Source organism: Danio aesculapii, chromosome 5 (assembly GCF_903798145.1).
Source record: "Danio aesculapii chromosome 5, fDanAes4.1, whole genome shotgun sequence".
NCBI lineage: Eukaryota > Metazoa > Chordata > Actinopteri > Cypriniformes > Danionidae > Danio > Danio aesculapii.
Window position 1 is genome coordinate 13,915,387 of NC_079439.1, and position 27,480 is coordinate 13,942,866.

General features: G+C 36.2%; 1 protein-coding gene and 1 long non-coding RNA gene across 2 annotated transcripts; one reads left to right on the forward strand and one right to left on the reverse strand.

Moving 5' to 3' along the window:
* Positions 1-157: 157 nt before the first annotated feature.
* On the reverse strand, positions 158-14,712 carry ube2l3b (ubiquitin-conjugating enzyme E2L 3b). The gene is made up of 4 exons (XM_056457418.1): positions 14,606-14,712; positions 11,617-11,712; positions 5,520-5,706; positions 158-1,932 (listed from the first exon to the last, which is right to left on the reverse strand). Exons 1-4 carry the CDS (start codon positions 14,630-14,632, stop codon positions 1,778-1,780), a joined length of 465 nt encoding a protein of 154 aa, XP_056313393.1. The 5' UTR covers positions 14,633-14,712; the 3' UTR covers positions 158-1,777.
* On the forward strand, positions 14,631-27,196 carry LOC130228918 (uncharacterized). The gene is made up of 3 exons (XR_008837816.1): positions 14,631-14,791; positions 19,174-19,301; positions 26,615-27,196. It is a non-coding gene; the product is annotated as an uncharacterized LOC130228918 (long non-coding RNA).
* The last annotated feature ends 284 nt before the right edge of the window (positions 27,197-27,480 follow it).

Here is a 27,480-nt window from a genome sequence, read left to right on the forward strand (position 1 = left end):
TTTTAGGCTCGTTTACACCCGGTTCAATAGTTTTAGGCTCGTTTACACCCGGTTCAATAGTTTTAGGCCAAATTCGATGAAAGGTTTTGATCCACTTTTACTGTATGTGCACATGCACGTATTCATCCATCCATCCTATTAAAACTCATTCAAAAACTAGGTCAAAATAGCCTTTATTTGGTGAGTTTGTCACATATTAGGGTTAACATGTTTATAACCTGTGTGTGTTATTCAGGCCATTGACGGCATTTCAGAATAAGCTGTAATTGAAGCAACAAGTTTGGGGGTTTAACTAGTAGTCTTCATACAGTTCACTAATGCTAATATATTCAGGTTAAATAAATCGCTAAACTCTCAAGATTGGATTTGATTTCGTCACAAAAACCGTAATGCTCTTTTAAGATATTTGGATCGGTTGACTTCAACAAGAAAAAAAAACCCAAAAGTCAATTAAACCCGACTTTCTCCTGCATTTGGTCTTTCTTTATTTTGGTACACAAAATCTGGAGCGCTTTTTAAATGACCGAAAATGCACGAAAAATAAGCCTTTAACGAGAAAATAAAAACTTTGAGGCATACCGCGAGACTTCACCCAACTCCAGAAGCAAGTATTACTTGAATATCCTTAACTAGAGAAAGCCTGAATGTCCATTTGCATTATAAAGAGTGGCGTAAAGAACCATTAAGATGAAATCTGACAGGATAATATACTTCGAAGAGAATGTTCCAGAAAACTGATGGTAAACTACTGCGTTTATTCTGTGCTAGGTGAAAAACGGGAGTAATAATCCTCAGTAGCACGCATGTCCATAATCCTAGGGGCCATTTGTAGGTTTAAACCCAAATAATCAACAATATACAAGAGTTTCCTATGAAACGTGTTAAAAGATGTTTAAAATTAGTGATCATCATGGAAAATTACGTTCACTCACACAAAGAGCATTGTTTTCATCCTTCCTTTTTTCATTTGTGAAACAAAAGTATTTCATAGCAACATCGGCTCCTAAGCCGCCGCTTGTTTCGGACTTTACAGTGGTTTAGCCGATTGGAGGCTTGGTAAAGGGCTGAAAGTAGCCTGTTCCTCAGACATACGGTGCAACCCAACAAGTGCAGTGAAAAGTAAAAAGATATATATGAAATAATCTGTCGCCGTCGCCGAAATCCTCCAGCTGCATGACCTCCTCGCATGTCTCCTTTCACTTTGCAGAAATCAAAAAAGTTAATAAAATGCAAGGGAACAACGTAACAATAATAATAATAATATACATGATAAATTACAATCCATTCGTATTTAAATGAACTGTCACTTCCAAAAAGTAATTTCCGAAAGTTGTGTGTAATAATAATAATAATAATAAACAATGAAATGATTGGTTTTTCATTACAAAAAAGGGTCAACAGCATTTACATCTGAAACGCCCCTGTACAATTTCCGACTTGTGTGTCTTTTAAGTTATCCTCTAACCAAATTTAGAAAGAAAACAAAATAAAACCAAATGAACAACATGGTAAGAAAGTTAGTATAAGGGCCTCAAGCTAACAGCAGAAACTGATGGGATGTCCTCAGGGCGTCCTGCTTCAAGACGGAGGCTGCAGCGGCGCTGATCTTCTCCAGCTCGACTACAGTGACACGTGGAAAGGAGGAGGAGAAGGAGGAGGGAAAAGCGGGAGGAAGGGATAAAGGATGGCGTTTGGGTAGCAGAGCGAAGGGGAAGAGGATCAGAAAAGGAGGAGGAGGAGGAGGAGGGGTCTGGGGCTACACACTTGTCAGGTATTGTTAGTCCACTGGCCGCTTTTCGCCGTGTTTCTTTGTAAACTCTTCTGCGTTCTTAAAGAATTTTTTACGGTCTTTTGAGTATTCTTCTGCTAGGTCGGCCCTCAGAGGGTGTTCTGGCTGTGGGTCATTCACCAGGGCGATGAGCGACTGGATTACTGGAGAAGAGAGAGAGAGAGAGGAAAGAATGTACATTATCACCGGTCACTGTAAAAACATTAACATTCCAGTGGAGATCGCTGCAGGTGACTACAACATTCAAGGGTTTTGGGACACTTCTGTTTTGTTTGACTTCCTGTGACTATTTTCAGTTTCGTTTGGTTCTTTTTACAGCATTGATAATGTAATTTAATTAAAACACAGTCAGTTTAATACGTTAAATTCACATGGGGGTTAGCGTCAATGCTTCCGATTCACTTTGAATGGGTGATATCTAGCATTGCAGAACTGAATTGTGGATCCGTCTGCACTGCGTCAGCGGCATTGCACATTGCAGAAGTTGGGAATTTCTCAACTTTTCAAGTGCCAACGGAAGCGTCAGCCAATCAAATCACTTTATGTAAATACCCTGGCTCAGACAGTAGCCAATTGTGGTCTAATTTTATTGGCTGACGGTGCTATGATGATCGCGTTAGCACCAAGTTTCAGATACACCCTCTGTCAAGTGTTAAAGGTCCCGTGAAGTGCTTTATAATATGCATTAATATTCAATGTTTGATGTAATCTCAACCTAAACACGAAGAGAAGGTGGGATATGGTGTAGCTCCTTCCCTTTTTAAAAACCAGCCAATAGCGTTTTGCTTTACCACCATTCTGCCACTGAGATCAAAATGTTAAAGTGCATCAAATGTGAAGCGTCTTGAAGGGGGCGGGGCATTTGAAATACTAGAGAGCATTTGATTGGTCAAGAGTTGATGAGGAACTGAAAAACGTTCATTCAGGTGGAAGTGACCAACTGCAAGCTTTAAATGTTTACAGTGTTTCCTCTAGGATTTTTTTGCAGCTTTAGCAGCAGGCCTTTTACACAGATCTACCAACTACTTATGGCGTTATTTCAATGACAAATGCCGTGCGCGCAGTATTACAAGTCGAGACCGCATTTATGTAATACGAGCATGTGAATGTCTTTGCTTGCGTGCCGATTTTCTCTGTTCGTGCACAAAACTTCTTGTGCTCTTCAAATATACGCTGCTCAAGTGCAGATTTTCTTGTGCTCTGTCAGATAAACGCTGCTGAAGTGTGATTTAGGGCATTTATGTCTTCAACATTTATTAGATTTGCTAGGAATACTTATGAATGGGAATATTTATGAATGTCTTCAACAGAGTGGCATTAATGCATCCTGAAGTAAAGTGAAATGGTTATAAACTCCAGCAAGATCAAGTCATATTATGCAGAGCCACAGACCTTTATCTATAAATAAAGTATAACTATATAAACTGTGTTCGTCTTAACTGAAAGCTATGTCATGTTTGCTAGCCTCACGCATCACGGACCTGTCAGTCAGTCAGCACGTCACGTTAAAGATTAAACAAATAACGCACAGCACTGCTATGGTTACAGAAAGGTTCACGCTGTTTTAATTCACTTACCTTTTAATAAGTTTGGTGCGATTATAACCCGCTATTACAAAAAACAACGACTGAATGATTTGAATAAGCTGTAATGTAGCCGTGGCGGGATGAATTTTGGTGTGGCACCCCACCTTGGAAGAATGAATGTAGCAGAAACCATAGTTTATATCAGTTTCACATCTTAATGCAAATTGTCAACTGTTTTGCAGCACACTAGCTTATAGATATCCTAAAAAACAACAACAATACTGATACTAACATCGAACAAAAAATGTATTTTAATTTCATGGAACCTTTAATGCTGACGCCCTGTGTGAATGTACAGTAAGAGGTCGATCACACTGAACGTGCTTTTCTGTTCTTAGAATGCAAGGGCCACCATACTAGGCATGGGACGATAACTGGTTTTAAGGTTTACCGCGGTTTGGAAAAGTTAAGGTTTTGAAACAGCAAACATTTTTTTTATACTGTTCCTAAGCGTACCTTTTTTTTTTTTAAACGTGTGTTTTTTACGACTATTTTAGATTAGATTCAACTTTATTGTCATTACACATGTACACGTACAAGGCAACGAAATGCAGTTCGCATTTTATTAGGTTTGTTAGGGCAACAGTAGTACAGCAAAAGGACCCTCCAAATCAAAATAGATCCAAATCTACTGGTCAGCCCACGATTCTGAAATTGTTTGAAAAAACAAGTCACTTCTACACCAACATATAAGCAGACCTGAAGAGTGCAGTGCTTTACTTTATATCCAAAGATCTTTTCAAGTTGATCAAAAAATCTGTGTTTTAAAAACTAATGAAGATAGTCAGTGATTTATCCAAATTGTTTAGCCTGACATGTTTAAAATAAAAAAGCCAAAATATTTTAAATGTTTCTTATTAAAATATATTGTGTTCAATGGGGAAAAAGTTGTTTTAACCCAGATATTTTAAAAGAATTGATCAATACCGTGAAACTGTAAAACCATGATATTTTTATCCAAGGTTATCATACCATCAGAATCTTACCGTACTGCCTTTTTTTGACAAAAAAAAAAAAAAGTGTGCTGCGCTTTTTATGTTGCTAGGCAACCACTAAATCAGTTGCCTGCTGTGTATGAGTGCTGCTGTTGATATTGTTTTAATTGTAATATTTTATAACTTTGTGATATTCACAATTTGTGAAGTCATACAGTTCCGGATAACTTAAAACAGTGACCACTAGTCTCTGCTCCATATATATATATATATATAAATATAGAAATAAAATTCTATAATACAAAAATTGACTGAAAAAAAAAATGTATGTGAGATAATAGTTTAGTGAGAGAGAACTACATATCATACCTCGTTAAAAAAATGCTCCAGTCCCTCCAGGATTTTACAGGATTTTTTTTTTTTATATTTTTTGTCAAGCCTCTCAAACAAGGTTATTATAGGTAACGAAAATGATTTTAAAATCTAGTTTTTGTTTTTTTCGTTAACTGAAATAAAATGAAAACTAGAACTAACTGAAACTCGTGTGTACATACAAAATTAACTGAAACCAACTTAAATTTATAGCAAAAAACCTTCTTCGTCGTGGTCTTTGTAAATGCATTTAATAAACCTACTATATGCCTTTTATGCCAGTGTTTGATCCATACGGCACCTCAGAGTCTGTAACCCTGCTGATGCCATTGGCCAGATCAAGCATGTCCTACTCCAGGCATCCTTGCTGTTGCTCCAGCAACAAAAACATTGACTGGACATGACAGCAGCGCGGTGACAGCATTAAATATGACCCAAACAGAGACTTAAAAGTATTAATTTAACACATTTGTGTCCAATAATGGGTTTTATTTCCATATTTGTCATCCTGATCTTGAACGAATTGTTCTTTTAACCAGATCTTCTAAGTGAACCGGTTGAACTATATCACCAAATCAAACTGAATTATTTTAAAAGATTTGCGTCTCCAGTAAGCACTTATCCACAAACCATTTACTTTTTAACATGCCTGAAAACCCCCTCTGACTCAAATAAACCAATTGCCTTAGTTATGCAGTTATTAGAACAGTAACGTTACATTGAGATGAGATTTGAGATTTTCAGCGGATACAAACAATCTCAAAGCTATTTATTCATGATTTCTACATAGGACTGAGCTTTAGTAGAGTCTGACTCGTGTGTTTGTTTCAGGCTTACCTTGGTCAGTTTTGGTGGCTGGTTTCCAGTTCTCTGCGCTAATGACAGGCAGGCAGACCTGTCCCTTCTCGTCAATGTTGGGGTGGTAGATCTTCGTTTTGAACGTGATCTTGGGTGGTTTGAAAGGGTATTCTGCAGGGAAGATGATCTCGATCCTGAACGCCCCTTTGTCGTATGGAGGGTTGTCCTGTAAGAGAATAATGTACATGAGGTGAGCACAAGTCAGCTGATACTGTACGTGAATACAAACAAATCAATTATGGGAACATGATATTAGATCAAATCTTACTTCATAAAATTTCTGGATACTATATAGGTAAATCTAAGGTAATGGTAAATCTATTACTATTACTTGTAATAGGTTACTATGGTAAATTTTTATAGCAAAGTAGGATATCCATAAGATATAACTGCTTTCATTTGATTCAACAGCATTAATAAACACATAACAACATTAGGAGTTCATCTTATAATTTTCCTTAAAAATAAAGTATGTAATGATGCAACTTCTTTGTCGTCGCTTAGAATGCTATTATATAAATATGTAGCATGCTTTATTTAGTGTAAGTGTGTGTGTGTGTATATCTATGTATATAATTCTGCAATACTAAAATTTTGGGTACTGAAAAAAAAAGAATGTATGTGAGATAATAGTTTAGTGAGAGAGAACTACATATCATGTAGGCATGGGACGATAACCGTTTTCAAGGTATACCGCGGTTTAGAAAAGTCAAGGTTTTAAAACCATCAAAATTTTTTGCAATACCGTTCCTAAGGTATGTGTATAATTTATTTTTTTTTTTTTGGGGGACAACAATATCTCCAGGAGAAAAGATATCCAAAGATGCCATTTTACATTGTTTAAAAAAACCTGTTTTTGAAACAAAGACAGCAGAAGTCAGTTTATTTAGCCTGACATGTTTACTGTTCTGAAATATTTTAAATGTTTCTCAAAATGAAATATATTGTGTTTAAAGTATAGGTGGGCATAGATAATTTTTTTTAATCTAGATAAATCTTGGAATTAATCTAGATTAAAATGGCTTATTTGAATTCTGCCAAAGGCATTTAGAATATGTGTGCTACCCAAATAATAAGTCTTTGAGAACGGGTTCATCTCCTGTGTCCAAAATGCATCACAAACTGCTTAACTATGTTCACTGTTCTACTATGATAATTGGTGATGAAAATAAATTATGTTCAATAACATTAATTTTAAACTGTAGGCCTACATAAGTTCCAAACAGCGACTTTTGATCACCTTAATGTGACTTAAGTCATAACTGAACTAAACAGAAATGGAATTAAGACATGTGGAGTACGCATATATTATTAAATACTGCAATCAAACTATTATCGCCATACTTTCCTGTCAGTAAAGGACCGCGCACACACACAGACACACACACATCGTGAAATGCTGAAGTTTTTTTTCTTTCTATTCGGCATGCGTTATTAAATTCCATAACAATCTCACCAGTCCTTACTTGCATCTAATACCAAAGTTTGTCACAGCGGCATGAATGAAATGTTCGTGAGTTAAAGTGAAACTGCCGAACTGCAGTTAAAGTCAGGCATCCTGCTGATTTGATTCAGAAGGGCACTTTTTTTGTCAGACGGCTCACCGGTCAGGTATACATCCACGCTAAAATATCAAGGTGAAAGTCACCATAGCTTGCGTAGAATAGACCCAGCTCCCATTTACGCCGATATTTTTTTAATCACGCAATAATGACCCACCACTAGTTCAAAGGAAAAAAAGTTTAAGTTTTATACCCAGACATTTAAAAATAACTTATTTTTGAGCAGTAATCAAAATACTGTGATACTGTGAAATAGGGCTGGGCGATACGTCAAAAAAATATCACAATAATTTTTTTCAAATCAGTCGATATCGATAATTATCACGATAAATGTCAAATCTTTATATCTATTAATTTTATAGGACTTTCAGCATGCCAATCGCTTTGTGCAGCTGATTTAACACATTGTGAGATGTTTTAGCTGTCTGACAATATAAAGAATAAAATAATAAACAAAAGAACAATCTTAACTCAGCATTTACTGTTTAAGTTATTGGATATGTTGGATTTGGAACAAGTAAGTTAATGGGTGAGTTAACGGTCACAATTTTCAATTTTGAATGAACGCTCCTTTTAATGGCGAGTTTGGTAAATTTAGGGTGAAATATCCTTTAATATACATTTTATTTAGGGATGCTAACGATTACTTGATGATCTAATGATTGTCAATAACCCTTTAATCGATAGACCTTATCGATGACTGATTAAGCATGGACATTTAAAGGTTTAATTACGCTTTGCGTCGTGAGACGCATCCATGCATTACATCAAGTGTGTGCAGTTTACCCTTATGCAGTCACCCTCTTGACATTGCATATTGCGGGACGCATAAAAAACCTGTTATGCGCAGATCTCGGTTATATCCGATGTTTTAATATTACCTTACGGACTGGCACGAATAGGCCTATGCAGACTCTCATTTTATAAATCGCGCATCACGGCGAGACATGCGGGGAGCCTCTCCATTCACTCAATGGGTTTCTGAGCTCTCTCATCCTTCAGACGTAGTTTATTTTTCCGAAGTAACCTAAAAATACTATCAGTGCTGCGAAGAGCTGGTAAAGACTGTCAAGCTCATGCTGCTCAAACCGCGCTGCGTTAATGAAAACCATGAAACCATGAAAATAGTTTAATGGATTGTTTTGGCACTAAAGCATATACTATAGCGGACTTGTTTTAAAGCGCTTCACCTAAGGTGTTATTCGTTCTTCTTGTACATTAGAATCAAGTTACACATTATACATAACGAAATTTGTTGCAAAAAGATACATTGTCAAAGAAAAATATATAAAGCGTTTATATTTTTAGTTCGTGCCCATCTTAAACAACTGCAGGTGGATGATGGTTCGCTACGTGGAAAATAAGGATTTAATTAGTGACCCACTACTGTTGCAAACGTCTGTCATATATTTGCTGCATTTTTAATAGGCTGTGTCATCATTTTAAAGATTATGTCTTGAGCATCTGAATTCTCCTCGGTGATTATATCATTTATAAAGGCTGGTTCTTTTACCGTCGATGAGGGACAATATGTACTTAAAAATAAATAAATAAATCTTAATATTAAAAAGGAAACAAGCTTGACAATAAAAGTTCCTATCAATGTCATAACAAATGCCCTTAAATAATGCAGCTTGTAGATTTCAGCAAGCATCAAGTGTTTATAGAGATGTGTTTGAGACTGTGTTGTCTGCCATATCTTTTGTCTGTCTTTTCGGGTTTTTTCTGATAATTTTCAAAAATTATCTCATGAAACTCTGCTGGGTAGTTGTGCTGGTTTAGCAACACTTGTTTGTGTCTGTAATTGTATTAGCATCTTCATAAGGGTGGTATTGTTTTAAATGATGAGGTTTGTGGTGTTGTCTGTGCAATTTGCAGTGCACGTTGCTCTGTTTTGCGTCGGATTGCAAAAAACTAAGTAGCTCCAGAATACTGATGTTTAGTGATGTGTCTAGTCAATGTCTGTGACATTTTTTACCCAATTTTTTTCTTAGCCCTCCAAGTACAACTAACACTGTATGGCTCTACACTTGTACTGCGTGCGGCATCCGGAAGGGCAGGCTGCAAAATGCCTGTGCAGCCTTATGCATAGTGTGTAAACATTATCGAACTATCGCCCAGCCCTAACGTGAAACCATGATATTTTTATCCAAGGTTATCATACCGTCAGAATCTTAAACCAGCCCATGCCTATTCCACAGAAGGACTTAATCCAAAAACTCGACTCAACCTATGAAGTAACTTGATGGTGAACGGAAAGAAAAACCTCCGCATTTCAGGACTCGCGTTATCCTTTAGGTCAGTGGTTCTCAAACTTTTAAGCCAGCGACCCCCAATGTAAGATCGTCAAGAACTCGCGACCCCCCACTACCAAAACATATCCAAACAATAAAAATAACTTATTTTAAGTTTTATAAACAGATTTATTGCATTTGAAATCAACACTAATCAAAACCAACAAGCAATATATATATATATATATATATATATATATATATGCATGCGTGAGGAAAATATGTCTCAATGAAATCCCGTTATCACAAGAAAACACATTTTTATAGCATAATTGAGTGACCAAAAGATACACGGACGGACCGCTCACCGGCCCTGCACGCACTGCTTGACATGAATTCATTAATGAATCTGTTAACGATAACTGTGCTGTGTTCTCACAGATGGTGTCTGATATTGCACAGATGCTTTTGACCTATACCTTATTATTTGTATACATCATTTTAATAGCAATACCAGTCTTTTCATGAGCTGCAATATTAGTTTAATCTTGGTCAGTGCAAGCCCTTTTGCGATAGTGTATGCGGTGTTAAATTTTACATATAGCTGCCACTTGCATGGATGACAGCGTCTGGCCATTAAACAAAGAATTTAACAGAACCTATCGTGCTTAAAATATGTAGATGTGGCAAACTGTTACCTGAAAGTTCCGTCCCACAGACTTTACAGGAACGCTTTAGTTATTTTCATAGCAGACTAGAAGCCAATGGAAGTCTTTTATCCACTCTTTAATAAGTGTAGATGGTGGATTAACATTCACCACGTGATCAGTAATCAGATGTGCTATTATTTGTAGCTTTAGCTGGTTTCTAAAACTAAATCTGTCAGTGTTTTCATTCTCTCATCTTCAGCGCGTTACATTTTCGCGGTTGTATCTCCTGTCATCTGAAGGCAGAAGGCGTTGACTGAATGATTCAGTCTAGCGCAGTAGGCCAATAAGAAGAGCGCGAAGGCGGGACAAGCGTTGCTGGCTTTGTTTACTGCAGCAAGTTGACGTGACAACAGTTTTAAACTGTTCCTGAGCGCTGCGTTTTAAGTGCAAAGATGCATTCTGCCTGAATGTGTCCTAAATACTTTGTGTTCATCAGTGATATCTTTAAAACAATCTGAAAATATTAGCTTTCACTTGTAATACTGAAAAATATTTATTATAATCACTGAAAATTACACAATTTTTAAATCAATCTCGCGACCCCTTGAAATTATTCTGCGACCCCCGCAGGGGTCGCGACCCCCAGTTTGAGAACCACTGCTTTAGGTAATCAAAAATCGCTGCTTACATGATAGACTCTTAATCAGTATTATCTTAATCATTAAAGCGGAGTATTGGTGTCCATGTAAATGTACTCAGTGAAAGTGCCAGATGATGTTGCAAGCTGTCAAAGACATTTCTCTGCCTTTAAGCTGCTTCCATGAGCCCTCAAATGTTTCATTAAGTTTGACGCGTTTCCCCTACACGCAACTTTTGTAAAGCGTCTGCTTCACGTTGCCATTCTTTAGAACGCTTAGTTGAAGCAAATTTGATGAACGTGATCGTGCGTGTTGATGAATCTGAAGGGATCCCTCACTCACCGGGTGCGCTGTACTACGCACGTTGTCTGTCGGTGTGTGTGTGTGTGTAGTCCAATTAATCCCAACATGGAAATCAATTTAGTTTGTTATTGGCATTGATTGTAAAATTTATATTTAAATGGCACTTACATGCCTGTGTTTTTATTTCTGTAATAAATATGGCATTTCGTGATTAATCATGATTAATTCCAAAAAAAAGTGTGATTAATTAGTTATTTTTTTAAATCATTAAAACATTCTATGATTTAATTTCACCATTAGAGGCTGACTATATTGACACAGTTTCCACACAACTGTTTAATCACTTATTGAAAGTGTTTTTTGCATAATTAGTCCCCTTCAAATAAAGTGTTAATATTAGTTTAATTCTATACAATTCTGATAACATCTCAAATACAAATATTGTCATTTTGAGTTCAGAAGATAAGTCCCTTGAAGTTAAAACATTGATGTTATGTTGTCTAAAAGTTCATATAAATGTAAATGAGCATAACAGTATTTTTATTCTGACCACTTGACAAAAAAAAAAAAAAGCGCTCTAAACAACAACATTTCATCAGAAATGTCATCAGAATTTTTCTTAAAGCTGCATTTTAGATATTTAGAACATACAAGTTACAGTTTATGCACAGGCAAAGATGAACACTTACTGGAACAATGAGGCCTTGCCATGTCAATATGTTTGATTCATCAACTTGAATGTTACGGAAGTTTTTCATCCCAGATTTGCGGATTTCTTCAAGCTCCTGATAAAAACAAACAAACAGAAGGGTTGTAAAGAAAGATTAATTAGACGCTATCCGTATGTTGTTCACAAATCTTACTTGTGGAGCTAAGACTTCAGATGGTTTAGCATGCCATCCTAAAGACTTTATAGAACATTAACCATTCAGCATTTATAAAGTAATTAGAAACAAGTTGGCAAAATTGACCAAAATAAATCTATAGAGATCTATATTATGGTGAAGACTCCATTCCCAAGAGAAATGTGAGCCAGGTCTTGACCTGAGTCAGAGAAATTCCCCCTTCCTCAGCAGCTTACTGTAAATAACTGACCTGAACTACAAGCGAGTGTGCTTTAATTCAACAAACCACACCTTACTTCTCACCACACATATGATATATACACTCAAACTACTGCTATTACATGGCCTGGTTATGATCTCTTGAACTCACTTGAACTAATGAATATTTTTAGAACTGTATAATCTGTCAACTATTTTTGGGATTGCTTAAAATAACAGACAACAGCCAAATTAAACACACACACACACACACACACACACACACACACACACACACACACACATCTATATCTATATATATGTATGTATATGTATATATTTATATATATGTATATGTATATGTATATATATATATATATATATATATATATATATATATATATATATATATATATATGTGCATGTAGTATGTATGTTTTGCTTGAACAATCCACTATCTAAAATATTGTATACAGGTATTTTTTCTTCATCTACTGTATGCTATGCTGCTCTGAGACACACACAATGCTATGGCAAGAAATAAAGACACTATTTGGAAATTCAGTTTCTCCATGTTTTTTCATAGCGGAGTCTCATATAAATTACATAAATGACATGACTGCTGGGTATTTTCCATGTACAGCCCTCGAATATGATTCATTGCTAAATAATTTAGTTAGTTAACTATTTTCAGCAATAATCTTACGTGTCTGTGAGATTACTGTAAAATTATTTTGCAGCAATACTCTCACTTACTGTGCATGTTTATATACACTGTAAAACAGTTAACGTTATCCAAATGAAATGTGTAGTTTACTCAAAATTGACTCAAAGTTAATTCTAGTCATTCGAAAAGAGTTTTGAACTCAGTGTTGAAGGTAATGAGTTAATTAAATACCTCATTATTTAAACTTAAATGGAGCAAGTTCACAGTACTCATATAGATTTGTTTTTTAACTCAATAGTTCGTTGCAATCGGTTTCCTCAAACGGTTTGAGTTGGCTTAACTTATTGAGTTTTACAGTACTCAGTTTGAGTTCTCTTCATTTATCAGGATTTAGTTTGCTCAAATTGCTTTGTATACTCGAATAGATAAAGTTCACAGTACTCAGAATTAGTTTTTGAACTTAAATAGTTTGTTGCAATCTGTTTCCTCAAACATTTTGAGTTACCTTATCCTTTTGGGTTTAACAGTGTATTTACACACACATATATGTATATATTAGGCATAGGACGATAACCAGGGTTTCAAGATTTACCGCGGTTTGGAAAAGCCAAGGTTTTAATACCTCTAAAATGTTATGTTATACCGTTCTCAAGGTAAATGTAAGGTTTATTAGTGTGTTTTTTATTTGTTTTAAAGAAATCTGTGTTTTTAAAACTAATGACGAGAACAGAGATCAATGACTTATTTTAACTATTTAGCCTGACTTGTTTACGGTTACAAATTTTTCTTAAAATAAAATAAACTGTGTTTAATGGGGATTTTTTGTTTGTTTGTTTTACCCAGATATTTAAAAATAATTATTTTAGAGCAGTAATCTCAATACCATGATACCGTGGTATTTTTATTAAAGGTTATCATACTGTTAGAAACTTATGCGGTATAATGCCATTCCGATAAGTCTTATACAAGTATACAAGTTCAAAAAAGAGAGTTTACTGTCCTGTTAAGATCACATATTTCCTTCTATTGCCACGGAGATGACTGACATTTACAACCTCTCTTATCCAATAAGGAAGTAAACTCGTTTATATGATAAGTGTGAGACAAAGTCAACCAACCTAACATAAACACCCGAAAACTTCGAATATACGACAGTCAAGCGAGTTTTACCAAAATATAAGACTAAACAAACCTCTGTGTGAAAAACAAAGGTATGTGTTATGAATTAAACAATTTAGACAAGACGGAAGTATATAAAGCGAAAGCTTGTTGTGAAGGCACTTACGGTTTCGTTTTTTAATAAGGGCGTTACTGCAGAAAACTACTTAAAAACCTACCAAAATTTCTAATTTAAGTATTTGCTAAAGCACTTGTTTTAATTTAGGCTTCAAGTGTAAAATAACAGGCGGTTTTAGCTTGTTTGACAGATGTAGCCGGTTGGCTCTTCCTAGTCGTCTATCACGTAATCGCAGCGGGATTAAAATCAGCAATATTCGCTATAAATGACGCGTACATGCTTAAAACAGCATCTTAATTTTAAGTTATTCAAGTAAAATGATTCAGATTTGTTTGAATCAACCGAATCTGCTGTGACGGAACTCATCACATTAGACTCCTATACGTTATATTCCTGTCATTTACTCGCGGTCAATGAATGAAGAGATAGGTTAAGACACTAAAGCCTACTATAACATGTTATTTGACCATCTGCCTCCACGATCTCGACCCCAAAAACCTGTTGTAGAGTTCCGCGGCCTCCACCGGCGCTTTTCCTCCTTCATGTTTAGAAACGCGAAGCGAGCCGAGTCATCGAGTAAGAGAACCGCCTGTACTAACGCAGATGTAGCTTAAACAATCGACCGAATCGCCTTTTCGATTAGAGAAACTTCATGTTTAACCCCCTATCGCGTCGTCGAGAGTGATTAGTAATTATTTACGATTAAAAAAGTATTGGGTTTGGACGTCTACCTTGTGTAGTCTCCTGCTCGCCGCCATCTTGAATCTTTCAACTACTACCAGAATGCACCGCGCGGAGAAGCGACGGAATCATGAGCTCGTGCGCGCTTGGGAAACTTCGGATGATCCGGGATCAGATTTGGCATTTGCGCACAACCGACGGAACAAGCAAAACAAGAGCCCCTATAACGATCTCAGGTCAGAACTTGTGGGTACTTTCCATTACAAAACGAAACAAAAATGCCATTTATTGCACTTGTGGATGGAATTAGTTCGCCAACGATGAAGGAAGAGCTAAATTTATTCAGTCTTTATAATTTAACTTACTCCACTCATGATTAAGAGTTAAATCTGGTGGTTTCAGTAAACTTCAGGTGTCCATGTGCTGTAAGATATGTTTAATAATCGTCCTCGACAAGGAATTGTTCTCTAGATTCTTGTCGAGTACCAGTTATTAGTTACCACACGATGTCACTCCAGAGTAAGTAATGAATCTCAGTGGTCACTGATTGGGACAAAACCTATTGAGGTCATGGTTTTATATTTACACACTCTGATTTTCTCCTCAATAATATCATTTCAGAAAAGTTTTATTTGCACATTCTAAATAGGGAAGTCAGAATAGCAGCTTATGACTATCAAAGTACAACAACAAATAGAGCTATTGTGGTTTTGAAGTCATACTTACATTTGATTACAGACCGAATATTCAAAGTAGCATGGTAATAAAGTTGTCACTGAACGAATGTGTGAATATAAAACCAACTTAACCTCAATACAAAACCAGTCCTCCAATTATTACTGCTATTAGGTTTACAAATGAAAATATTTTCAATTTGAAATGTTATGAGGGACTAGTAATAGGATCCATTCAGCAAAACTATCAATTTTAATTAAATTTTATCATAATTATATCTAATTTACAGCACTTATTGTCTTCTCAATGCATCTAAAACAGTGTGGAGAGAGGGATCAGTCATTCATATGCAGTTAAATGGATAAACATATTACTTTATTAATGTAAAAGTAACACTTCTGTCAAATCAACATTGTTTCGCAATGATACATTTATGCTACATTTAGAAAATTTTAGCTTATGGTCTCTGCTAGTACTGTTAATAAGAAAAAAGCAGATCTCTGGAAGCCCCAAAAGCATTTTCACCCTTAGAATCTTCCTAATTCTGCCTATTTTATGTCAAGATTGTCAGACATTTATTAAAATGTGATAAATCAGCCATTATCTGGGGCATTTGCAGCTTGCTTTAGCATATTTTGCTTACCCCATTCGCAGACTATTTAGCTTGTTTTAAGGTAAAACATTTAATTTGGGCATATTATTTCATAAAAAAAGACAACTTTTTTTGCTTGTCTATAAGCTGCTTCTTGATTTTGGAATTTTTAGATATTTGGACTAGAAACAAGACCAAAATTCTAAGTAAGAAAAGCATTTTTGCAGTGAAATTAAAACAAAAAGCCATTTAAAATTCAGAATTGTACTTTCAGAACCTCTTTTAATTCTTATAAACTAAGTAAGAAAAGCATTTTTTGCAGTGTAGACATTTCTTTTTTTTCGGCTTAGTCTCTTTATTAATCAGGGGTCGCCACAACGGAATGAACCGCCAACTTATCCAGCATATGTTTTACACAGCGAATGCCCTTCCAGCTGCAACCCATCACTAGGAAACACCCATACATTCTCATTCACACACGTACACTACAGCCAATTTAGCTTACCCAATTCACCTAGCGCATGTCTTTATACTTGTGGGGGAATCCGTAGCACCTGGAGGAAACCCATGCAAACTCCACACAGAAATGCCAACTGACCCAGCCAAGGCTCGACTGAGCGACCTTCTTGCTGTGAGGCGACAGCGATATCCACTGTGCTACCATGCTGCCTTATTGTCTTCTCACTGCATCTACAACACTGTGGAGAGAGGGGTTCAGTCATTCATATGCAGTTAAATGGATAAAGTATAATTTAATAATGAAAAAAGCTTGTTTTATCTAAAGCAACACTCTATATTAAACTCAAAATAAATCAAGGTTGATGATGCGTTCATGTTTTAAAATTTCAAAGATCACATCTATTTTTAGGGGCGCTGCTAGACAATTTGGTTTTATTTTCAGCTGAGGCTAGTACTGTTAATACAAAAAAAGCAGATCTCTGAGGGCCCCCAAAATGCCTTTAGAATCTTCCTAATTCTTTTATGTCAATAAAATTATGTTTAATTTATTTTATGTCAAGACTGTCAGATATTTATTAAAATGTAAAAATAAAATCAGCCATTATCAGGGGATTTGTCATGCTAAAGGACCATCTCCACACAGCCGACCTCTGCAGAGTCCGTGTCAGACAGGTTCAGGTACGTTTTATAGTTTTAGAATAATTCAATTACTGAGGGTAAATAAATATCCTACCTCACAGCCAAGATCCGTCAACACCATCATTCACTTTCTAAGGAAAATTAGAAATTTTTAGATATTTTTCTCTGAAGCAGCTTGCTTTAGCATCTAGCATCAATAGAAAAACAAAATGGCTATTACATATATAACCTCAACACTGTCAGTTGTCCGTCAGATTTTCTTAAATTTATATTTATATCTATATATATATATATAGAGAGAGAGAGTGATTGATTGATTGATTGATTGATTGATTGATTGATTGACTGACTGACTGATTGATAATGAAAGCAAAATAATCAGCCAATGGGGTGAGTAAAATAATCTTTTTTTCGTTTTGACTTTTTTTGCTTACCCCATTGGCAGATTATTCCGCTTGTTTTAGGGAAAAACGCTCTTAATTTTGGCGTATAATTTTATTTAAAAAAAATCTATTTTTTGCATTTCTGTGTGGAGTTTGCACATTCTCGCCTTGTTGGTGTGGGTTTCCTCCGGGTACTCCGGTTTCCCCCACAAGTCTAAAGACATGTGCTATAGGTGAATTGAATAAGCTAAATTGGCGATAGTGTATGTGTGTGAATGAGAGTGTATGGATGTTTCCCAGTGATGGGTTGCGATTTCAGTGCCATTTCAAATCCAGAGTTGTACTATCCTCTTTAAATACTTAAGTAAGAAAAATTGTTTTTGCAGTGTAAACATTTAGTTTTCAAAATAAAAATGTACCTTAAACATTACAAAATGCTCAACTTTAAACTTAAAGATGCATGAGCTGAATGAGATGCAAAAGTCATTTGTGTTGGCTTGTGTGCATATGAATTTGTGGTTTTGTCAAAATTTCACTCAGTTTTGCCATATTATTTCTTGATTTAGGAATCATTTGAGATTTGGATTAGAAACTAGACCATTTTTTTGCAGTGTAGACATTAAGTTTTCAAAATAAAAATGTACCTTAAACTTTACAAAATGCTCAACTTTAAACTTTAAACAAGTTGATATATCTGTATGGTTTTGTCTATTAACATCCATGAGCTGAATGAACTGCAAAAGTCATGTGTGTTGGTTGTCAAAATCGCACTCAATTTTGGCATAGTATTTCTTGATTTAATACTTTTTTGATATTTGAACTAGAAACATGTCAGAAAAGCATTTTTTTTGCAGTGTAGACATTCAGTTTTCAAAATAAAAATGTACCTTAAACTTTACAAAATGCTCAACTTTAAACTTTAAACAAGTTGATATATCTGTATGGTTTTGTCTATTAACATCCATGAGCTGAATGAACTGCAAAAGTCATGTGTGTTGGTTGTCAAAATCGCACTCAATTTTGGCATAGTATTTCTTGATTTAATACTTTTTTGATATTTGAACTAGAAACATGTCAGAAAAGCATTTTTTTTGCAGTGTAGACATTCAGTTTTCAAAATAAAAATGTACCTTAAACTTGTTAAATGTTTAACTTTAACTTTACAATCAAGTCAATGTAGATGCATAGGTTTTTTTAATTCTTCACTTTAGCCAATTGGTGAAGTTTTTTCCTCGCTGCTGTCACCACTGGCTTGCATGGTTCGGGATCTGTAGAGCTGCGCATCAGTTGATTTGCTCTTCAGTGTTTGGACTCTCAGCAGTGAATATTAAACCACGCTGAACTGAGCTAAACTGAACTGAACTTAAACACTGAATACGGAACTACACTGTTTCAATTTATTATGATCTTCTATGTGAAGCTGCTTTGACACAATCTACATTGTAAAACTGCTATAGAAATAAAGGTGAATTGAATTGAATAGAATTAATTCAATCCAGATGCATGAGCTGAATGAGCTGCAAAAGGCATTTGTGTTGATTTTTGTGCATGTGAATTTTTGGTTTTGTATAAATCACACTCAATTTTTGCATATAATTTCTTGATATATGTTTTTTTTAGATATTTGAACTGGAGACGAGAAAAAAAAGCATTTTTGCAGTGTAGACATTTAGTTTTCAAAATAAAAATGTACCTTAAACTTTACAAAATGCTCAACTTTAAACTTTACCTAGTCTGATATATCTGTATGGTTAGGTCAATCAAGATGTATGAGTCGAATGAGCTGCAAAAGGCATGTGTGTTAGTTTGTGTGCATGTGAATTTGTGGTTTTGTCTGTTCTCTAATTTGTTGATAATCTTTTCTTGTCAGATGAGCTCATACTACACCGCCAACATGCTTCCCAGACCGAGAACCGATAAAACAAAAGGGGTCCTGCACGCTCCCATGGTTTGCTGGAAATTACAAGACCAGACTTGCTTCCCCTTCAGCGATTTCAGGTAACGATCAGTTTTTGCAGATGCGAAACATTAACTGTCTTGTTTCTTCCTTTTGCTATATTTAGTGTACAAAAGCTTGTGCAGTTTCACTTAATACTGCTCATTAATCCATGATTATTTGTGCTACAATTGATGGATTATATTGTCAAAATGAGTCACTTCATTCAGATAATAAAGCATGACATATATAACAAACAAGTGTTGAAACACCTGTCTCAATATACAGGTGAAGCATTAACTCCACCATAACTTTCAAGAACAACAGATTTCTTTTTATTTCCTTACTGTTAAGACCGGCCTGTGCAGTTTTGGACATGTAAATATAGGTCAATTATTGCTTTAAATCTCCAAGATGAGCTTTAAAGCAGGCCAGTTTGATATCTGTATATTATCCAGATAGCAAAATTGATATGGCTCAAATCCGGCCCACACCAAACACTTAATTCTGGCCCACATACCACATGGAACGATGGCACTTGGGGCGGTATGCTCCTGTTTGCCAGATCTAGGCCACAATTAAGTCATAGCAATAATTCATTATTCAACCAAATATTCCTGAACTAACTCTATTTTGGGCCATAGTATGCTTTCATTTTGGCACAGATCCGGCCTACACCAGACACTTACATCTGACCCACATAGCTAAAATTGACTGTGCCGAATATTTGCCAAAAGTGGTCCACATATGTCTTAAGATAACTGGGCCACATTTGTCATAAAACATCTGGGCCACTTTAGGCTCACAGCCACATTAGCCAGAGCTTACTGTGCCGAATATTTGCCAAAAGTGGCCCACATATGCCTTAAGATAACTGGGCCACATTTGTCATATCACATCTGGGCCACTTTAGGCTCACAGCCACATTAGCCAGAGCTTACTCGGCTGAATATTTGCCAAAAGTGGCCCACATATGCCTTAAGATAACTGGGCCACATTTGTCATATCACATCTGGGCCACTTTAGGCTCACAGCCACATTAGCCAGAGCTTACTGTGCCAAATGTTTGCCAAAAGTGGCCCACAAATGCCTTAAGATAACTGGGCTACATTTGCCATATTTTCTCTGGGCCACTTTAGGCTCACAGCCACATTAGCCAGAGCTTACTATGCTGAATATTTGCCAAAAGTGGCCCACATTTTTCTCAAGATAACTGGGCCACATTTGTCATATCACATCTGGGCCACTTTAGGCTCACAGCCACATTAGCCAGAGCTTACTGTGCCAAATGTTTGCCAAAAGTGGCCCACATATGCCTTAAGATAACTGGGCTACATTTGCCATATTTTCTCTGGGACACTTTAGGCTCACAGCCACATTAGCCAGAGCTTACTATGCTGAATATTTGCCAAAAGTGGCCCACATTTTTCTCAAGATAACTGGGCCACATTTGTCATATCACATCTGGGCCACTTTAGGCTCACAGCCACATTAGCCAGAGCTTACTGTGCCAAATGTTTGCCAAAAGTGGCCCACATATGCCTTAAGATAACTGGGCTACATTTGCCATATTTTCTGTGGGACATTTTAGGCTCACAGCCACATTAGCCAGAGCTTACTATGCTGAATATTTGCCAAAAGTGGCCCACATTTTTCTCAAGATAACTGGGCCACATTTGTCATATCACATCTGGGCCACTTTAGGCTCACAGCCACATTAGCCAGAGCTTACTGTACCAAATGTTTGCCAAAAGTGGCCCACATATGCCTTAAGATAACTGGGCTACATTTGCCATATTTTCTCTGGGACACTTTAGGCTCACAGCCACATTAGCCAGAGCTTACTATGCTGAATATTTGCCAAAAGTGGCCCACATTTGTCTCAAGATAACTGGACCACATTTGTCATATCACATCTGGGCCACTTTAGGCTCACAGCCACATTAGCCAGAGCTTACTGTGCCAAATATTTGCCAAAAGTGGCCCACATTTGTCTCAAGATAACTGGACCACATTTGTCATATCACATCTGGGCCACTTTAGGCTCACAGCCACATTAGCCAGAGCTTACTGTGCCAAATATTTGCCAAAAGTATTCCACATATGTTTTAAGATAACTGGGCTACATTTGCCATATTTTCTCTGGGCCACTTTAGGCTCACAACCACATTAGCCAAAGCTTACTGTGCCAAATATTTGCCCAAAGTGGCCCACATATGTCTTAAGATAACTGGGCCACAGTGAGCAACATGTGAGCCACTTTGGGTTTAGACCCAGATTACCCTTAAATGACTATGCCACATTTTTGCCAACTGTGACCCACATTTGTCATTTGGGCCAAATTCACCATTTGCCACATGGGCCACATTAAGTGCCACATTAATGCCAAATCTTTGCCTTTAATGGCCCATATATGAATTGGAATCTTTTGCCCCCATTGTACAGGTGGGCCACTTCAGGCTCATGCTCTGGGCCGAAAGAAGATGACACATAACTGCCATAAGTGGCCCAAATTTGTAGCTATCAGCGTAAGATATTCATATTCCCCCACATTCTGTTTCTTTTCACAATAAATAATTTAAAACCAATGTTTCGTGCAGAAAGGTCAGCGCTTTCTCAGTGAGGAGTACTTCTTCTGTACCTTTGTGGTTTGAGAGTGCTCTTTGTTGGCATTATTGTGTTTGATTACTGGAATGTTTGCCCCTGCCTCCAACACTTCACAGCATCCAACACAGAGCTTCCTGTTGTATTCGCAACTGAGAAACCCTTGAGGGACTTTCCTCCCAGTGAACATATTTTTTTTTATCAGAGCTGCATTATATTGGAAAAGACATTGCAATTTTTAGATTTTCTATGATACATATTGCGACATGCATACAATTTCACCAGATAGCTTGAATAGCTCTATTCAGAAAGACTTCACAAAAGTGAAATCAACAGCACTTTAGGGCTTTCTGGGGAGTCTAACCATATTCAGATACAGAAATTGAATAACACTGTACAGTTTTCAAAACACAAGCAGATGAAAAACTTTCACATGGTTTAACTCTTCAGTGACACCACAATTCTCATGTGTACTAAACTACAGCTGCTGGTCGACTATAATCCCAAGTAGGCATGGGACGATAACTGTTTTCAAGGTATACCGCAGTTTGGAAAAGTCAAGGTTTTAAAACCGCCAAAATTTTGTGTAATACCGTTCCTAAGGTATGTGTAAGATTTTTTTATTTACATTTTTTTGTTTTGTTTTGTTTTTTAGGATAACAGTATCTCCAGCAGAAAAAAATATCCAAAGATGCCTTTTAAATTGTAAAGAAATCAGTGTTTTTGAAACAAATGAAGACAGCAGAAGACAATGATTTATTTCCATTATTCAGCCTGACATGTTTACTGTTCCAAAATATTATAAATCTTTCAAAGAACAAAATATATTGTTTTCAAAGGGGAATTTTTGTTTTTTTGTTTTTTTACCCAGACATTTAAAAATAATATATTTTAGAGCAGTAATCACAATAACGTGAAACCGTGATATTTTTATCCAAGGTTATCATACCGTCAGAATCTCATACCGGCCCATGCCTAATCCCAAGTTATGTGACTATGGCAGACATGCACATTGCGATATCTTTTCTGAAATGATATATTTTGCAGCCCTGCTTTATTGCATTGAATTCCGAATGCTGGGTGATGTTTTAGGGATCTTTTTTTTTAACATTTGCTCTGCAATTTGTCTCTGATTGTCTCTGAAAATTAAAATAAAGTTAAACATAACCAGATTATAAATTAATTTACTGTGATTTCTGATCAATTTAAATATAACAAATGATGAAAATAATTACTCTGATAATAATCAGACTTGTAATAAATAAACTTTTTATTTTTTAAATAATTTTATTGAGCATCAGAACTATTTATTAGAATGGTTTATGAAGGATCACGTGTCTTTGAAGAATGAAAAATGTAGCTTTAAATCAGGATTAAATTACATTCTTAACATATATTCACATATAAAATATAAATATGAATAAAAAAATATGTATTCTATTTACGAATAACATTTATGATTGTTTTTATTTTTTACCAAATAAATGTGCAGAAGAGAAATATTAAAAAAATATTAAACTATAGATATACACTCACCGGCCACTTTATTAGGTATACCTTACTAGTACTGGACCCCCTTTTGCCTTTCGAACTGCTTTAATCCTTCATAGCATAGATTCAACAAGGTACTGGAAATATTCCTCAGAGATTTTGGTCCATATTGACATGATAGCATCACGCATTTGCTGCAGATTTGTCGGCTGCACATCCATGATGCGAATCTCCCATTCCACCACATCCCAAAGGTGCTCTTTTGGATTGAGTTCTGGTGACTGTGGAGGCCATTTGAGTACAGTGAGCTCATTGTCATGTTCAAGAAAGCAGTCTGAGGTAATTCACGCTTTATGACATGGCACATTATTCTGCTGGAAGTAGCCATCAGAGGATGGGTACACTGTGGTCATAAAGGGATGGACATGGTCAGCAGCAATACTCCGATAGGCTGTGGCGTTGATGCAATGTTCAATTGGTACTAATGGGCCCAAAGTGTGCCAAGAAAATATCCCCTACACCATTACACCACCACCAGCCTGAACCGTTGATACAAGGCAGGAAGGATCCATGCTTACATATTGTTGACGCCAAATTCTGACCCTACCATCTGAATGTTGCAGCAGATATCGAGACTCATCAGACCAGGCAACGTTTCTCTAATCTTCTATTGTCCAATTTTGGTGAGCCTATGCCAATTGTAGCCTCAGTTTCCTGTTCTTAGCTGACAGGAGCGGCATCTGGTGTGGTTTTCTGCGGCTGTAGCCCATCCACCTCAAGGTTGGACGTGTTGTCCATTCAGAGATGCTCTTCTGCATACCTCGGTTGTAACGAGTGGTTATTTGAGTTACTGTTGCCTTTCTAGCAGCTGGAACCAATTTGGCCATTCTCCTCTGACCTCTGGCATCAACAAGGCATTTGTTCCCACAGAACTGCCACTCACTGGATATTTTCTCTTTTTCGCACCATTCTCTGTAAACCCTAGAGATGGTTGTGCGTGAAAATCCCAGTAGATCAGCAGTTTCTGAAATACTCAGACCAGCCCCTCTGGCACCAACAACCATGCCACGTTCAAAGTCACTTAAATCACCTTTCTTCCCCATTCTGATGCTCAGTTTGAACTGCAGCAGATGGTCTTGACCATGTCTACATGCCTAAATGCATTGAGTTGCTGTCATGTGATTGGGTGATTAGAAATTTACGTTAATGAGCAGTTGGACAGATGTACCAAATAAAGTGGCCGGTGAGTGTATAACTGCAGTGCCCAAGATAATGAATTCAGGTCCTGTATATATTATTTAGAACTCAAAAATAAAAATAATTTTGAGTGATGTTTGTGAAAGTCACATAGTTTTCACACAGTATTTCTCTGAGATATGTCTCTGCGCTGGTTTTGTTTCTGCACGGCACACAACATGCTGATAAGAAATCAAAACATTTTATGCTTTGGAAAGAGTTCAACTTGTCTACTTTTCCAGGTAGAATAACAGAAATGAAGGTGCTTGAAATTTGCGGCTGTCAGAAACTTGAGCGGAATGGATTTCTGTATGAACAGTTTGTACGTAAAACCTTTTTGGTCTAAGCATCATGTTTCGATACTTGTTCTGCTTGTGTTTCACAAATTGGTCCCTGTGTAAATCTTATGTTTGTTTTTTTTTGCAGAATGCATTGAAACAGATTACACAGATTTAAACAGAAATAAAAGCATTGTGTTGTTTAATGTGCTTTGAAATTAATGTAATGCTGTTGGGAGAAAAAAAAGCTATTTATATGCACATTTCGCATTAAAATGCTTAATGGAAAAGACAAGATGTGCATACATTTTGAAAATGCGCTTAAAAAAACACCACACTTTCATTACATTTCGTCTTTGTCTTCTGAGATGCAAGTCATTTATGATATACAAAAAAAGGTCCACATTGGCTTCTCCTAACAGACCAATTTTCCTTTCTTTAAATGTTTTTTTATTAATATTTGATGCCAGTTTATCAGGACAATTTTGATCTCTTTGATGGAGACGCTGCTTTATTCACAAATGATTTATGCAATAATCAAGTTTTGCACATAGATTTATTGTGCATCTTTGGTTAAAATTATAGTAAACCCACATATGAATTAGCTATTTCATATATAAACACATTTCTGGAGATGCACAAACCCAGCAAGCATTTTTTTAACGTTTAAAAGACGTCTAATAGACATCCAAACATAGATCTTGGCTAAAACAAGGCTAAACTTGGTCTGAAAATCTAATAGATGCAAGTAATTTATGATATTTAAAAATAGGCCCACATTGGCTTCTCCTAACGCAGTGATTTTTCTTCTTTTATTTTTGACATTTGCTCGCAGTTTATCGGGAAGTGACGATTTTGTTTTCTTTGACTTATTGGATGGAAATGCTGCTTTATTGGCACATCGGTTTAATTCATATCTTTGGATCAAAACATAGTAAACCAATTATGAATTAGCTCTTTTATATATAAACACACTTTTAGAGATGCACAAACCCAGAAAGCCTTTTTTACATTTAAAAGACGTCTAATAGACATCAAAGATAGATCTTGGCTAAAACAATGTTAAATTTCATCTGAAAAACTAGTAGACGTAAGAAATCTATGGCATACAAAAAAAGTCCTGATTGACTTTTTTCTTCCTTTTTTGATATTTGACATTTCCTGATGTTTATCAGGAAGTGACTATGTTGTTTTCTTTGATTTTTTTTTTTTTTTTGATGGAAGCGCTGCTTTATTCGCAAATGCTTTATGTGATAATCTAGTTTTGCACATAGGTTTAATTAGCATCTTTGGCTAAAATCATAGTAAGCCCACATATGAATTAGCTATTTTATATATAAACACATTTTTGGAGATGCACAAACCCAGCAAGCATCTTTTTCACGTTTAAAAGACGTCTAATAGACATCCAAACATGGATCTGGGCCAAAACAAGGCTAAATTTGGTCTGAAAATCTAATAGATGCAAGTAATTTATGATACACAAAAAAAGTTTATGTTGGCTTCTCCTAACGCAGCAATTTCTCTCTTTTTTTTGATATTTGCCACCAGTTTATCAGGAAGTGATGATTTTGTTCTCTTTGACTCATTGGATGGACACTCTGCTTTATTCGCAAATGCTTTATGTGATAATCTAGTTTTGCACATAGGTTTCATTTGCATCTTTGGCTAAATTCATAGTAAGTTTACACATGAATTAGCTGTTTTATATGTAAACACATTTTTGGAGATGTACGAACCTAACAATCATTTTCATTTACATTTAGAGCCTACTCACACTATGCTATCCGAACCATGCCCAGGCCCGTTTCCCGGATCGTTTGAGAAGTGTGAGTGCTCTGAATCGGGCTCAGGAATGGTTCACTTGGCCGGGCCTGACCCGGTTGGAAGAGGTGTCCCAGAGCCCGGTTCACTTGGCGCGCCAAAACCCGAAACTGAAAGCGAGACGTGACTTTAAGGGACCGTTTCATATGCTTTTATTAATCATTCTTACTGTTCAATGAACGCAAACTGTCGTAGTTTATTAAAGACGCAAACCTCTCACTGCACGAAAGCTCCGCACCTTCAGCAATCCTCCTAATTCCTGCAGCACGAGGACTTTACGATTGTTTATGAGCGTCAAAAGTGGCTGATCTGTTCGGCGAAATTATTGACTGCGTGTCGCTGCATATCAAATGACTAAAAGACATCTAATTGAAATCCAAACATAAATCTTTGCTAACACAAGGCTAAATTTGGTCAGAAAATCTAATAGATGCAAGTAATTTATGATATAAAAAAACCCACAATATTTTTTATATTTGCTTCGAGTTTATCAGGAAGTGACGATTTTGTTTTCTTTGACTTATTGGATGGAAATGCTGCTTTATCCGCAAATGTTTTATAAAATAATCCAGTTTTGCACATAGGTTTATTTTGCATCTTATTTGCAACTTATTTTGCAGCTATTTTATATATAAACACATTTTTGGAGAAACTCAGCAAGCATATTTTTGCATTTAAAAGGATCTAGGCTAAAACGAGGCTAAACTTGGTCTGAAAATGTAATAAATGTAATTTATGATATACAAAAAAGACCCACATTAGCTTCTCCTAACACAGTGATTTTTCTTACTCTTAAGCACGTTTTTGG

Coding starts and splice junctions, on each gene's coding strand:
- ube2l3b (XM_056457418.1), bottom strand. CDS start 14,632: ATGGCGGCGAGCAGGAGACTACACAAG. Junction 11,713..14,605: donor CGAGCAGGAGACTACACAAG/GTAGACGTCCAA, acceptor TGTTTTTATCAG/GAGCTTGAAGAAATCCGCAA. Junction 5,707..11,616: donor GGCAAGGCCTCATTGTTCCA/GTAAGTGTTCAT, acceptor ATTCTCTTACAG/GACAACCCTCCATACGACAA.